The sequence below is a fragment of the Bombina bombina genome, chromosome 1 (genome assembly GCF_027579735.1).
Source record: "Bombina bombina isolate aBomBom1 chromosome 1, aBomBom1.pri, whole genome shotgun sequence".
In the NCBI taxonomy this organism is placed as follows: Eukaryota; Metazoa; Chordata; class Amphibia; order Anura; family Bombinatoridae; genus Bombina; species Bombina bombina.
Window position 1 is genome coordinate 1,416,074,042 of NC_069499.1, and position 15,994 is coordinate 1,416,090,035.

The 15,994-nt window shown below is 40.3% G+C and overlaps 1 protein-coding gene across 1 annotated transcript in view; it reads right to left on the reverse strand.

Moving 5' to 3' along the window:
- The window catches only part of ARHGEF11 (Rho guanine nucleotide exchange factor 11), a 497,471-nt gene that overhangs the window by 21,423 nt on the left and 460,054 nt on the right, over positions 1-15,994 (reverse strand). Inside the window, exons 36-37 of the mRNA XM_053719923.1 lie at positions 10,628-10,717; positions 8,331-8,629 (exon numbers count right to left, since the gene is read on the reverse strand). Of these exons, the coding sequence (XP_053575898.1) occupies positions 8,331-8,629; positions 10,628-10,717 (389 nt within the window). The remainder of the gene's footprint in view (positions 1-8,330; positions 8,630-10,627; positions 10,718-15,994) is intronic.

Here is a 15,994-nt window from a genome sequence, read left to right on the forward strand (position 1 = left end):
TATTTGAGTAGTATCCCAGACCTCTTTCTGCAAGAGGTACCGGGACAATGACTCCCAGGGAGAAGAGATCCCTCACGCACCCTAAAAAGGCCTCTCTCTTTTCTGGCCTTGAAGGCAGGTTTGAAAAGACTTGAAACCAATCCTGTATCCCTGAGCGATGACCTTCAGGACCCACGGGTCTTGCACGTCCCCAAACCAAGCTTCTGAAAATAGACTGACCCCTACCAGATCCAGAGCCGGATCCGGGGCAGCCCCTTCATGCCGACTTTGTCTCAGCGGGCTTCTTGTTCTGCTTGGATTTATTCCAGGACTGAGACGGTTCACTGAGACGGTTTCCAAGATCCCTTGGATTGTTCAGGCTTTGGGGCGGGTTGCCAACGTTGGGATTTATCCTAACGAAAGGAACAAAAATGTATCCTGCAGTAAAAAGGCACCCTTGCCTCCAGTAACCGTGGATATGATTGAGTCCAGGTTTCCCTTAAATGGGAGGGAAAGAAGTCTAGATTTCAAAGTAATTTCAGACGACCAAGACTTCAACCAGAGTGCCCTACGGGCTAGAACAGAAAAACCTGAAGCCTTGGCATTCAGGCGAATAATCTGCATATTTGCATTACAAATAAAAGAATTAGCCACTCTCAAGGCCTTAATTCTTTCCTGGATCACGTTGAGGGGACCCTTCACCTCGATCAACTCGGATAAGGATTCGCACCAATAGGTAGCTGCTCCTGCAATTGCACCAACAGCCGCTGCCGGTTGAAACAAATATCAAATATGTTGAAACATCTTTCTTAACAGAATTTCTAACTTCTTATCCATGGGCTCTTTAAACGAGGAACTATCCTCAAGAGGGATAGTAGTGCACTTAGCAAGTGTGGAGATAGCGCCATCCACCTTAGGGACGGAACCCCACAACTCCAATTAAGAGTCCGGAACCGGGAATAATTTCTTAAAAGAAGAAGGGGAAAAAGAAGAACCAAGTATCTTCCATTCATTCTTAATAATGTTCGCCATCTTAACAGGAACCGGGAAAGTCTGTGGAACAATCCTGACCTTGTAAACCTTACCTAATTTAGAAATGCAGGGTTCCTCGGTTAGCTTAGGCTCAGGAACCTCTAAAGTAGCAAAAACTTTCTTTAGCAGAAAGCCTAAATCTGAAGTCTGGTTCCTCCACAACTGGAGGCTTAGAGGCAGCAGATTCCGACCCAGAAAGAGCGCCCTCTGAAGTTTCAGAGGCGTCCTCGTCAGCGGATAATCTGGAATCGGTTAAATCCAACAAACTAGTAGATGAACCCTGGGAAGGAAAGCAATATTTAACCATTCGCTTGCGCTTAGCAGGGCGAGGTAAAGCACCAAAGGCCGCAGACTCTGCCGTTTGTAGTTGCTTAGCAAAATCAGGTGCTAAAAGGGCCCCTCCCGATGGAGGATTAGGAGTGCTACGGGAAGCTGCATGAGTAATTGGAGATGACTGTAGGGTGTGCACCTCACAGGGTGGACGGCTCAGTGGTACTAAACATATTGACTTTCCTTTATAATATAACCTTATCAAAGCATGTGGAACATAATTGAGCAGGCGGGAATACCGTAGCCTCCGCACAATATAAACGGATATTAGACTTGGGTAAAGAGGGAGCACCCTCTAACATGTCAGAATCTTCCATAGCTTGCGCTTACAATCGGACTATAGAAAAAAGGATAACGGGCACCTTTATACCCCCAATGGCTGGGGCAACAGAGAAACCGCTTTGTCTCCGGTAAACCGCATGGTCAGGAAGAAGAGGAAATCAGTGTGACCACACCCCGTCACGTGGTGCGCCATGCAGGACCACCCCTGCTATAATAAAAAGTGCGCCAAGCTTAACAGGTTGCACAGCTAAATTATGTTCCAACCACAACCTGAGCCCCATCTCACACATATCGCAGCAGAAAACATAATAAAATAGAAACAATTATGTGATTAATCCCCTCTGTTTAATAACCCCCTTCTGAGGGTATTAACCCTTGACCCTGTCTTGTTGCGTTATCATGAGTGTATAAAAATTAAAGGATCTTACCAGAATTTATGCCGTGGAACAGAAACACAGCCTCTCAAGTTTGACAGTCTTGTAGCATCTCTCCTGACATGGACTTGAGTAAGAAAAACAAGCAGTGAAACTCGTCAACACTGATTGCTTAGGAGCTGTTAATACAGGTCTGGATGGGTTCGCAGAAAGACTCTCCCTGCATCTCCAAACCCTAACCTTCATCAATGCTCTCACTGAGAGGCTGACAAGACTACTTAAAACTCCAGTCCCATTCCGAAGGGTAGATACCCTTCATAAGGAACTACTCCGTATATTCTGACACTTCTCTGCCAACCTCCTGTGACGAAAGGCAAACAATGACTGGGGGATGAGGGAAGTGGGGGGAGGTATTTAAGCCTTTGGCTGGGGTGTCTTTGCCTCCTCCTGGTGGCCAGGTTCTGCATTTCCCACAAGTAAGGAATAAGGCCGTGGACTCTCCTCATATTAAGAAGGAAAAAACAACAACTAACTATCAGGACTGTAAAAGAAAAAACAAAGCTATGTTTTACCACTAACTACCGTAGAACAGGCTAACAATGGCACTGAGCTGAGTTCGTTCCTGAGAAAGCGCTTCTCTCTGTGTGTATTAAGTCTCCCTAAGGGAAAAAGAGGCAAAAAGACGTGGACTCCTTGTTCAGTGTGCTTAGAGGAATATGGCTACATATCGCTGACGAGGCCCAATGAAAGTTGAAACGATTGTCTGGGTTTGCCGTTTTCCTTGTTCAGAGAGGATTTGCCTGGTATTTAGGTGCTGGACTGACTGTAATAGGCGGGATCAGACTGATATGCTACAGGAAAGTTCTACTCTGTGAAAGGCATTACTGGGCTAAAAAGAAGCTGCATCCAGGTGGTAAATCGTCATAGAACAGGCTAACAATGGTATTGAGCTGGTTGTTCGTTCCTGTGAGTGCGCTTCTCTCTATGTGTATTTTTTTACCACTAAACATAAGGGAAAAACCCCAAATTGCAGAAAACAAACAACATTTCATGGCAAGATTTCATGTCACCATGACACATGGTGTAAATCTTGTTTTCACTCGTACTCTATGTGCAAGGAAGACCAAGTATTTACCTTGAAAAGCTGCTTGACTTTGATATCATGCAGATGTGCCCTAGAAGGAATCAACACTCATCTGGCACAACACCTTTGGACCTTGCAGTCTTCACTTCTGGAAACACCTATTGATTTATTGAACAACTTCCATGAAAAGAGACCACTTTCTTAAAAGATTAATTTTGGAACACTCGTCTACATTCTGTACAGCTGGAATAGGACACTTTTCTGATGCGTTATGTAGGCCAATGCTGCTGCACTGTCTGACTGAACCCAAACAACTATCGGAGAACAGAATAGAGGAGACCTGAGAAGACCAAACCCCCTAAACTTTGCAATAATCCCAAACAGCACCTTAACCCTTGACCCTGGTATTTTCTTAAATGATAGACCAAGAGAGATGTATGAGATGTAAAGAGAAATCCTCACTGCATTCCTGTTCTATTGTGCTTGAAACCACAGCCTGATAGGCCTCATTTGTCCCACTGCATGATATATTGCTTTTGAGGAAGCCACCAAATAGTCATTTGATGTTGGTAGATGCATTACCTGAAACTCTCAGACTACCAGAACATTGTTAAAGAAGAAGCGGACAAAAAACATAATTTATGTAAGAACTTACCTGATAAATTAATTTATTTTATGGTGGCAAGAGTCCACAAGCTTGTTACTGATAGAATACACATTCCTACCAGGAGGAGGCAAAGTTTCACAAACCACCTTACTCATACGTCAGTTTAATGTATAGCCAAGTAGGTGAGGTGGAATAAAGAGTAAAACCATAAAAAAGAGAAGCAGGACAAAAGATGTGCTTTATACAAAAAAATCAAAACAGAAAAATGGGTGGGCCTTGTGGACTCGCCACCATGAAAAATGAATTTATCAGGTAAGTTCTTACATAAATTATGTTTTCTTTCATATAGGTGGCGAGAATCCACAAGCTTGTTACTGATGGGATATAACACCCAAGATGTGGAAGTCCACAAGTAAGAATAAAGGGAGGGATAAAATAAAAACAGAATTTATGTTTACCTGATAAATTACTTTCTCCAATGGTGTGTCCGGTCCACGGCGTCATCCTTACTTGTTGGATATTCTCTTCCCCAACAGGAAATGGCAAAGAGCCCAGCAAAGCTGGTCACATGATCCCTCCTAGGCTCCGCCTTCCCCAGTCATTCGACCGACGTAAAGGAGGAATATTTGCATAGGAGAAATCATATGATACCGAGGTGACTGTAGTTAGAGAAAATAAATCATCAGACCTGATTAAAAAACCAGGGCGGGCCGTGGACCGGACACACCGTTGGAGAAAGTAATTTATCAGGTAAACATAAATTCTGTTTTCTCCAACATAGGTGTGTCCGGTCCACGGCGTCATCCTTACTTGTGGGAACCAATACCAAAGCTTTAGGACACGGATGATGGGAGGGAGCAAATCAGGTCACCTAGATGGAAGGCACCACGGCTTGCAAAACCTTTCTCCCAAAAATAGCCTCAGAAGAAGCAAAAGTATCAAATTTGTAAAATTTAGTAAAAGTGTGCAGTGAAGACCAAGTCGCTGCCTTACATATCTGATCAACAGAAGCCTCGTTCTTGAAGGCCCATGTGGAAGCCACGGCCCTAGTGGAATGAGCTGTGATTCTTTCAGGAGGCTGTCGTCCGGCAGTCTCATAAGCCAATCTGATGATGCTTTTAAGCCAAAAAGAGAGAGAGGTAGAAGTTGCTTTTTTGACCTCTCCTTTTACCAGAATAAACAACAAACAAGGAAGATGTTTGTCTGAAATCCTTTGTAGCCTCTAAATAGAATTTTAGAGCACGAACTACATCCAAATTGTGCAACAAACGTTCCTTCTTTGAAACTGGATTCGGACACAAAGAAGGCACGACTATCTCCTGGTTAATGTTTTTGTTAGAAACAACTTTCGGAAGAAAACCAGGTTTAGTACGCAAAACCACCTTATCTGCATGGAACACCAGATAAGGAGGAGAACACTGCAGAGCAGATAACTCTGAAACTCTTCTAGCAGAAGAAATTGCAACCAAAAACAAAACTTTCCAAGATAATAACTTGATATCAACGGAATGTAGGGGTTCAAACGGAACCCCCTGAAGAACTGAAAGAACTAAATTAAGACTCCAAGGAGGAGTCAAAGGTTTGTAAACAGGCTTGATTCTAACCAGAGCCTGAACAAAAGCTTGAACATCTGGCACAGCCGCCAGCTTTTTGTGAAGTAAAACAGATAAAGCAGAAATCTGTCCCTTCAAAGAACTTGCAGATAATCCTTTCTCCAAACCTTCTTGAAGAAAGGATAGAATCTTAGGAACTTTTATCTTGTTCCATGGGAATCCTTTAGATTCACACCAACAGATATATTTTTTCCATATTTTATGGTAGATTTTTCTAGTTACAGGCTTTCTGGCCTGAACAAGAGTATCAATGACAGAATCTGAGAACCCTCGCTTTGATAAAATCAAGCGTTCAATCTCCAAGCAGTCAGTTGGAGTGAGGCCAGATTCGGATGTTCGAACGGACCTTGAACAAGAAGGTCCTGTCTCAAAGGTAGCCTCCATGGTGGAGCCGATGACATATTCACCAGATCTGCATACCAAGTCCTGCGTGGCCACGCAGGAGCTATCAAGATCACCGATACCCTCTCCTGTTTGATCCTGGCTGCCAGCCTGGGAATGAGAGGAAACGGTGGGAACACATAAGCTAGGTTGAAGCTCCAAGGTGCTACTAGTGCATCCACTAGAGTCGCCTTGGGATCCCTGGATCTGGACCCGTAGCAAGGAACCTTGAAGTTCTGACGAGACGCCATCAGATCCATGTCTGGAATGCCCCACAATTGAATTATTTGGGCAAAGATTTCCGGATGGAGTTCCCACTCCCCCGGATGAAATGTCTGACGACTCAGAAAATCCGCTTCCCAATTTTCCACTCCTGGGATGTGGATTGCAGACAAGTGGCAGGAGTGAGTCTCCGCCCATTTAATTATTTTGGTCACTTCTTCCATCGCCAGGGAACTCCTTGTTCCCCCCTGATGGTTGATATACGCAACAGTCGTCATGTTGTCTGATTGAAACCGTATGAATTTGGCCTTTGCTAGCTGAGGCCAAGCCTTGAGAGCATTGAATATCGCTCTCAGTTCCAGAATATTTATCGATCGTTTTAGCCCAGAAAAATGTCTACCAGTCTTTAAGCCCTTGTGAAGCCCTTTATTCTTATTTAATAAAAATGGCTTACCGGATCCCATAGGGAAAATGACAGCTTCCAGCATTACCAAGTCTTGTTAGAAATGTGTCATACCTCAAGCAGCAAAAGTCTGCTCACTGTTTCCCCCAACTGAAGTTAATTCCTCTCAACAGTCCTGTGTGGAAACAGCCATCGATTTTAGTAACGGTTGCTAAAATCATTTTCCTCTTACAAACAGAAATCTTCATCTCTTTTCTGTTTCAGAGTAAATAGTACATACCAGCACTATTTTAAAATAACAAACTCTTGATTGAAGAATAAAAACTACATTTAAACACCAAAAAACTCTAAGCCATCTCCGTGGAGATGTTGCCTGTACAACGGCAAAGAGAATGACTGGGGAAGGCGGAGCCTAGGAGGGATCATGTGACCAGCTTTGCTGGGCTCTTTGCCATTTCCTGTTGGGGAAGAGAATATCCCACAAGTAAGGATGACGCCGTGGACCGGACACACCTATGTTGGAGAAAACAGCTATTTTCGCGGAGAAATTAAATTAAAAAAAAATTAAGTTTCTTACCATCCACATATAACAGACAGCCAAACCAGTACTGAAACATATCAGCAGAGGTAATGGTAGAGGAGTGTAATGTCGATGTGTAATGGTATCAGCAGATGAATCCCTGCGACTGAATTTACAGATAGCCTTATGAGTAGATTTCCCATAGGTGAAAACATGGTGTCATCAGGCAATACTCCCTTCACATCCCTCAGACAAACACTGCACTAAGAGAGGAACTGGGCTTCAATATGCTTAGAAGCGCCTTTCACTGAAGAATAGAGCACATCATGCTTCACCACCTCCTAAGGAGGCAAAGTTTTAAAACTGAGGTATGAATGAGGTGGAAGGTGTATTTATAGGCATTTGAGGTTTGGGAAACTTTGGTAGGAATGTATATCCCATCAGTAACAAGCTTGTGGACTCTCACCACCTATATGAAAGAAATGTGTATAATAACTCTGAGAACCCTTTATGGATGTATATAGATGTATGTATATATATATATATATATATATATATATATATATACACATATATATGTGTGTGTGTGTTTTTTTTTTATTATAGAAACACGTGAAATACGGTCGGGCTCTCCAACCTCCAGATGTAAGTGCCTGACTCCAGACTAAATAATGTTATATTGGTTGCACTTATCGCTCTCTAATTGGCAGCAGAGAAGTAAACCTAGGTTATAACATAGCAGAGCCCATTGCTTTATGGATACTACAACTTTATCCCCCCCCCCCCCCCAATATTTAAACAACTAATATAAGTTTAAAAAATAGATCTGCATATTATAGGCAGGCTAATATTTGCTTGAATATATCATTTTATCTAGCATGCATTGTTTAATGTCCCTTTAAGTAAAACATTAACAAAACATGGTCTACGTCATTAAAAAAAAAAAAAAAAAAGTCATATAGACAAACAGTATACTTATAAAATAATGCACCATGTTTCTCTGTTCTAAAACCATTTCTTATATGATGCATTTTTAGTTAAAGGGATACTAAACCCAATTTATTTCCTTTCATGATTCGCATAGCGCATACAATTTTAAGCAACTTTCTATATTACTCCTATTTTCAATTTTTCTTCGTTCTCTTGGTATCTTTATTTGAAACACCAGGAATTTAAGCTCACAAGCCAGCCCATCTTTGATTCAGCACACCTGGGTAGTGCTTGCTGATTGGTGGCTAAATGCAGCCACCAATCAGCAAGCACTATTCCAGGGTGCTGAAGCAAAAATGGGCCGGCTCGTAAGCTTACATTCCTGATTTTTCAAATAAACATAGCAAGAGAACAAAGAAAAATTGAAAATAGGCGTAAATAAGAAAGTTGCTTAAAACTGTATGCGCTATCCGAATCATGAAAGGAAAAAAATTTGGGTTCAGTATCCCTTTAAGACCACATAAATCCATATCTGCTAATTCATCAGTCCTTGTATAGCTTTAACATGCTCACCTTTAGCTTATGGAGTTTGGCAGTTAGTTGTTCAATTGTTCTGAAGATTAGGTCTACATCTTGGATGACTAAACTGGATGGCAGGAAATCAGAAGGAATAGATTCAATTTCTGCACTCCTATTTGGAGGACTGGCACTTCCAGGCTGAAAAATTGGCATGTTGCACATTTCTGAAGATTCACTAAAAGATGGACTTTCTGTTCGTACAGAATGTCCCCTTTTTTCATCAGCTTCTTTGTGTTCTTGTACAGAAGGGGTCACAGCAGGAGGAGCTGGCATGGCCACATAAAAGAAATTTCCTAATGTAGAGGGTGGAGAAAAGAAGGATTAGGAAAAGGACCTGTTGTGTGTTGACTACTTCACTCATGCAACAGCCTGCTGTTGAGGAAGGGGGCAGCTTCTAAAACAAGCTCTAGTCGGGCAGCATGTTAAAGAGGAGCATACTACAAGGCCTCTATTTACTAGTCATTGATAAATGTCACATACGTTTACAAACCTATGGATTAGCGTGTTAGATACTACATCAGCAATTAGAGAATATGTTAATAAAAAAGCAAAAAAGGGACCCTGGAAGGCAGAAAGCTGCTCTTGTAATGAGTTAAAGTGATAGTAAATCCTAGTGTTAGGATTTACCAGTGGAACAAATAAAGGGGACTTCCAGTTATGAAGTATAACATATTTCATGTTGAAAGTTTATTTGTCTGCAGCGTTTGCCGCGCTGAGCGCCTCAGGCAGCCCACGGCAGAATGCTATTTTATCAGTGAGGTGATTTTAACCAATAGCGTGCTAGCTATCTGGCATAATGCCAGCTGGCCCGCATGACTATGGGCTAAGAGGTGAAAACGTCACCTCTCTGAAAAATAGTGTTCTACCGTGGGCTGCCTGAGGTGCTCAGCACGGCGAACGCTTCAGACAAATAGAGGAACTTTCATCACGAAGTATTTTATAGTTCATGACTGAAAGTCCCCTTTATTTGTTCCACTAGTAAATTCTAACGTTTTACTATCACTTTCATTATTTGCTGTAACGTTAAAGCTGTAAAATGTATTATAAATTTCACCTGATGACTGTATACAGTGGTACTTTAAGTAGCCAATCAAATGCAAACTAAAGTCACCAGACTGTAAGCTGGTTGTCACCATAAGGCCTCTGTAGACAAGCCACAACAGCAGGAGTAGAAAATGTAACCATTTATAATGCTATTTACAGCTAAAACTTTTTGTGATTTTAGTTTCACATCATTGAGCTCATTTCAAAGTGCTCCTTCAGTTTCAATCAATTTGATTTCTGCCTTTTGTCCCTTAATAATGCAGTTATGAAGTCCTCAAGATAGGACCTTTAGAAGGGTTAGAAGAAAACAAATGACAAAAGGTGTATGAAAAAGAAGAGGCATCACCCTTACAAATAGTTTATAAAAGGGAAGACCATCTAGAAACTCACAAATCCAAGTGCAAGAACTGACTTACGTAGAACTAGTAAACTAAACAGAAGGTGCTTCAGAAACCACCAGGATACGTATATTGCTTCCTGTGTAATTGTATTGTCACTGGAAACACATTTCAACTGCACTTTAAGTTTACACTTATGTAAAATGATACCAAACACAACCCCACTCATTTCGTATAAGACAAAATGAGATCACCGTTTAAAAATAAATAAATGCATTTCTGCATAAGGTTTTGTAAATTTCCATGTCATTCAAAAATATGTACTCACACTGATTTATTACAAAAATGTTTTCTTCTGGTGTTTAATTTTGTTTGGCGCACAACACTGTAAGGAATTCAAAGTATGTTTTATTTAAGGTATTAAAACTGCGAAAATTGATGCAAGAGGGAGAAGGAAAAGGAAGAATGTATATGCGACAATATAGCATACCCAAACCAGATGAAAAGCAGGTACAAAAGAACAAGAAAAGAAGGGGAGGACATACGGGAAGGAGGGACAACTGGCTGGAAGAGCAAACAAGATAGGGGGACATTTTTTTTTTTGGGGGGGATTAAGGAACAGCACTCAGAAAGGAGAGTGTTTGTGGAAGGTTTTAAGCAAAGGGTCGGGACAAGCAGGGTAATGCATAGGTTTATTTGCATATTATAAGCTATCTATTAAAGAAACATGTATGTGCCATACTTTGAATGCTACATGCAGAGTGAACAGTGTCTTTTTACTTAAATGGTTTGAAATAGGAAGGGTGATGCCACTAGAGCGGAAAAATGGTGGCAAGAGACAAACATTAATGGAGCATTTTACTGAAAAGCCCCCTCCTACCACTCTCAAATCTCAAAAGAGTGTTTTACCATCTACAATGCCGCCAGCTTCCTGCAACACTCTTTCTGATTGGCTGCTGTCTGGCAACGGTATGTCATCATTATTTCCCACCACCTCAGCTGTGCAGAAGACACCACAAGAAGGAGAGAAAAAAAAAAAGAGAGAAATAGACAAAGGAATAAAAAAAAAGAAGAAAAAAAAAAGACGGAAACAAAAAATAAAAGATTTAGAAGATAAAATGAGAATTTAGCTGAACATATGGAAAGGACGTTAGTATCCAATTTTGAATATACAGAAGAAAGAAAATAAATATTTAAATGATAGCAGTGGGCAAAAGTGTATTAATCAGTTTCAGATTTCCTGAATAAATTAAAGAAAGCACATTAAATTATTTGCCAAGGAAAAGAGCAAGTCCTAATAAATTAATCACAAGATTTTGCTACTTTAAAACTACTTTTCAGTTTATATTAACCCTGATGTAACAAACAAAGTAATGATCCCATTTTGGGAACCCCAAGCCATCATAACCAGGCGTAAAACACAGTAACAACATAGACCAGATTCATCATGTAAGTTATAGAGAAAGTAAAAACGTTTGCATTTTAAGCAAATACTTTTCAAAATTATTTCACATCCTCGAAATTCGTGAAATCCTTAAAAATCCATTAAAGGGACATAAACATAAAAAAATTAAAAACTTTCATGATTCAGAGAAAGCATGCAATTTTAAGAGATGTTCCGCTTAATTCTGTTACCAAATTGTCTGTTCTTTTGGAGTCCTTTGTTGAAAACCATACCTAGATAGGCTCCAGAGCAGCAATGCACTAGTGGGAGCTAGCAGGTGATTGGCAACTACATACATATACCTCGTAATTGCTTTACCAGATTGCTTCGCTGGAGTTGACTTTAGGTATGTGTTTAATCCCTTTACAGGAGTTAAGCACATAGTAACAGTGCAATAGTAAAATGCTCTAACACATCAAATTAAATCACTATGAACATATAAAAATAGATAATAGCACACATTTTTCTTTAAGATGTAATCGTCACCCGCCCCTGTGCACACTTATCCTTTTGGGAATAATTTGTTTTCCCAAAAGCGGGGTTTATTCCCAAGTGTCACATGGCTTTATCGAATCCACAAGACTCTGCAGTGATTGTGTGGTTTTCCAGTGTCTTCGCTCTTCTATACTGTATCCAATACACTGTATCAAGGAAATATGACAGCGGTATTCTAATTCACCAGAAAAATCTTTTCAAACTGATTTACAGGATTTTTGGACTTTTCTAATTAAACAGTCTTGACATATTGAAAACCCATTTCAGCGCTGTTTCAAACAGGATATCTTCACAGTTTGTGCAGATTTTGGAGGGGGGGGGGGTTGTGCATTCTCAATTCACATATTTATAAACAAGATAATTTACTGGTCTGATAACAAATAAAAAATATAAAGTTCAAGTTACGGGTTTAACCCCTTAATGACCGCAGCACTTTTCCATTTTCTGTCCGTTTGGGACCAAGGCTATTTTTACATTTTTGCGGTGTTTGTGTTTAGCTGTAATTTTCCTCTTACTCATTTACTGTACCCACACATATTATATACCGTTTTTCTCGCCATTAAATGGACTTTCAAAAGATACCATTATTTTCATCATATCTTATAATTTACTATAAAAAAATTATAAAATATGAGGAAAAATTGAAAAAAAAAAAAACACTTTTTTTAACTTTGACCCCCAAAATCTGTTACATATCTACAACCACCAAAAAACACCTATGCTAAATAGTTTCTAAATTTTGTCCTGAGTTTAGAAATACCCAATGTTTACATCTTCTTTGCTTTTTTTGTAAGTTATAGGGCCATAAATACAAGTAGCACTTTGCTATTTGCAAACCACTTTTTTTTCAAAATTAGCGCTAGTTACATTGGAACACTGATATCTTTCAGGAATCCCTGAATATCCATTGACATGTATATATTTTTTTTTAGTAGACAACCCAAAGTATTGATCTAGGCCAATTTTGGTATATTTCATGCCACCATTTCACCGCCAAATGCGATCAAATAAAAAAAATCGTTCACTTTTTCACAATTTTTTTCACAAACTTTAGGTTTCTCACTGAAATTATTTACAAATAGTTTGTGCAATTATGGCACAAATGGTTGTAAATTCTTCTCTGTGATCCCCTTTGTTCAGAAATAGCAGACTTATATGGCTTTGGTGTTGCTTTTTGGTAATTAGAATGCCACTAAATGCCACTGCTCACCACACGTGTATTATGCCCAGCAGTGAAGGGGTTAATTAGGGAGCATGTAGGGAGCTTGTAGGGTTAATTTTAGCTTTAGTGTAGTGTAGTAGACAACCCCAAGTATTGATCTAGGCCCATTTTGGTATATTTCATGCCACCATTTCACCGCCAAATGCGATCAAATTAAAAAAAACGTAAAATTTTTCACAATTTTAGGTTTCTCACTGAAATCATTTACAAACAGCTTGTGCAGTTATGGCACAAATGGTTGTAAATGCTTCTCTGGGATCCCCTTTGTTCAGAAATAGCAGACATATATGGCTTTGGCGTTGCTTTTTGGTATTTAGAAGGCCGCTAAATGCCGCTGCGCATCACACGTGTATTATGGCTAGCAGTGAAGGGGTTAATTAGGTAGCTTGTAGGGAGCTTGCAGGGTTAATATTAGATTTAGTGTAGAGCTCAGCCTCCCACCTAAAACATCAGACCCCCTGATCCCTCCCAAACAGCTCTCTTCCCTCCCCCACCCCACAATTGTCCCCGCCATCTTAAGTACTGGCAGAAAGTCTGCCAGTACTAAAATAAAAGCTATATATATTTTTTTTTAATGATTTTTTTAAGCATATTTACATATGCTGCTGTGTACTATCCCCCCTTAGCCCCCAACCTCACTGATCCCCCCCCCAAACAGCTCTATCCCCTCCCACTCTAACTTAATGGGCGCCATCTTGGGTACTGGCAGCTGTCTGCCAGTACCCAGTTTAGAAGAAAAAAATGGTTTGTTTTTTTAATTTGTTGAAATTTTCTGTAGTGTAGCTTCCCCACACACAAACCAACCCCCCCACCCCTCCACGATCGTTTTTTGTGCTTTTGCACAAACATGATTAGCCAGGTTTTATGAAATGATTATGAAATACTTTTCCGTAGTGTAGCGGTTCCCACCCGCTCCCGCCCCCTGCACGCGCCCGCCCGCCCCCCTCCGTGCACGCGCGCGCGCCCGTGCGCGCCCCTGACGGTCACGCCCCCGATCCCGCCCCCCGTGACATCACGCGGCACACCGATGGCCGCCCACCCGCCTCCCAATTCGGCTCCCACCCACCAACGATACCGGCCATCGATGTCCGGTGCAGAGAGGGCCACAGAGTGGCTCTCTCTGCATCGGATGGCCATGTGAGGTTATTGCAGGATGCCTCCATATCGAGGCATCACTGCAATAACCGGAAAGCAGCTGGAAGCGAGCAGGATCGCTTCCAGCTGCTTTCCACACCGAGGACGTGCAGGGTACGTCCTCAGGCGTTAACTGCCTTTTTTTTGAGGACGTACCCTGCACGTCCTCGGTCATTAAGGGGTTAAACTATAGAAACTATACACAACATTACAATGTGCTTTTGATGTTAACATAATATATACAATTTAATATAAAGTTAATCAACATTATATGAGACCGTTACTTGCACATGCCCTGAATTGATAAGAATAGTTAAAGAGAAATGCAAGTCAATACAGAGTACACAATATAAAAAATCCTTCCTATTCACGTCTATCATCAATTTGACCTCTTTCTCTTGGAATCTATTGTTAAAACGATCTCCTTTTTGATAACATACTGAGATAGGCTCATGTCACCAGCATTATATGGGAGCATTTAGTGCTCAGACACCCCTCCTATCAGCTACTTTTTCATTTATTTATATCCCTCTATCCGAATAATTAAGGATTAATTTCAAGTTTCGTGTCCCAAATATTGTGTGCGCATGTTTTTATACGGTGTGTCAGATGGGTATAAACGAGGGTCGGTTCTATTCCAGTAACATAATGTTGTGCCGGAGTAAGCACAGTGGTATGTGAGCTATGACAAGCATTTCACTAGTGGTATAACTGGTTACATTACATACTTAAAAGGCCATTAAAACACCTCCAACGTTTATGTAAAAAATTGTGCTTTGTCTCACATTCCCTAGAGAATTCAAAAAGTAAAATGTTTTAACCTTGGTTTTCAAAATGCTGCATGTTGCCTATAGCAGTTATTTCATTTTCAGCATCTGCAATTTACAAAAAATGTTTTCTTCTTCTTTAGGGAGTGTGGGACAAACATTTTTTTAACGTAAAATATATTTTCTTTTATGTCCTTTTAAAGGGGTATTAAACAGCTGAGCACTGCTATTACTATTACAACTATTACTTTTCACTCTGCTATTGGTTTTCTTCCTTTTCCTGCAGCTATTTTAAACCCTTAAAATTGCTGAGCTTTAAATATTTTATATAAATATATTATTTTTGTGTAACTTTAAAACTGTGTAAAAATAGCAAACATGTAAAACTCACAAATTGCATACAAACCACAAGCTGTCAAAAAGCTGACAACATCACTGATCTGTGAGTGGGCACCAATGCTGTTAGATGGTGTGAGAATACCTCATTTCCAAAATGGAGGAACAGTCTACACCTCAGTCATCTTAAAGTCTTACCTTAGATTACGCTGCAAATAGCCTCCTGCACCCCTTTCTAGATCATGCAGCAGTAACAGTGAAAAGTTATTTTAAATTAAATAGTGTTTCTGGCTACTTTGAAATGGCTGCAAAGCTTTGCCCACTGATGACATCACGATCTGGGCTGCATCTAGGCACTCTGCTGAATAGCATTGACAGTCTGTTGAATTTAACTAGTGAGTCTTTTGTAGCTAGTGATCCTTTAATGCAGCCCAGATCATGATGTCATCAGTGGGTGGATCTTGGCAGCCATTTCAAAGTTGCCAGAAACAATATTAATTTTAAAATAAACGTTTTTACTGTACTGCTGCATAATATAGAAAGGGGTGTAGGAGGCTATTCGCAGTTTAATCTAAGGTAAGACTAAGATGACTAAGGTGTATACTGTCGCTTTTACTATTCAATGTCATTTTTAAACAAAAGGGTTAACTAAGGGGTTAAAAAAAAAAAGAGTTAAATAGCAGCAATAGCACGTCTTGCAGCTGGTGACGAGACCCACGCTATTACTAGAATAAAAAAACTTAATGACATGCGACATACTGGGTACAATGTGTCGTTTATCAAAAATAAGGTTTTAAAATAGGAGAATTGTATAGAAAAAGAGATGCAGAGACAGAAGGGAATACAATAACAATGAGTAATAACTATTCATTTGTAAT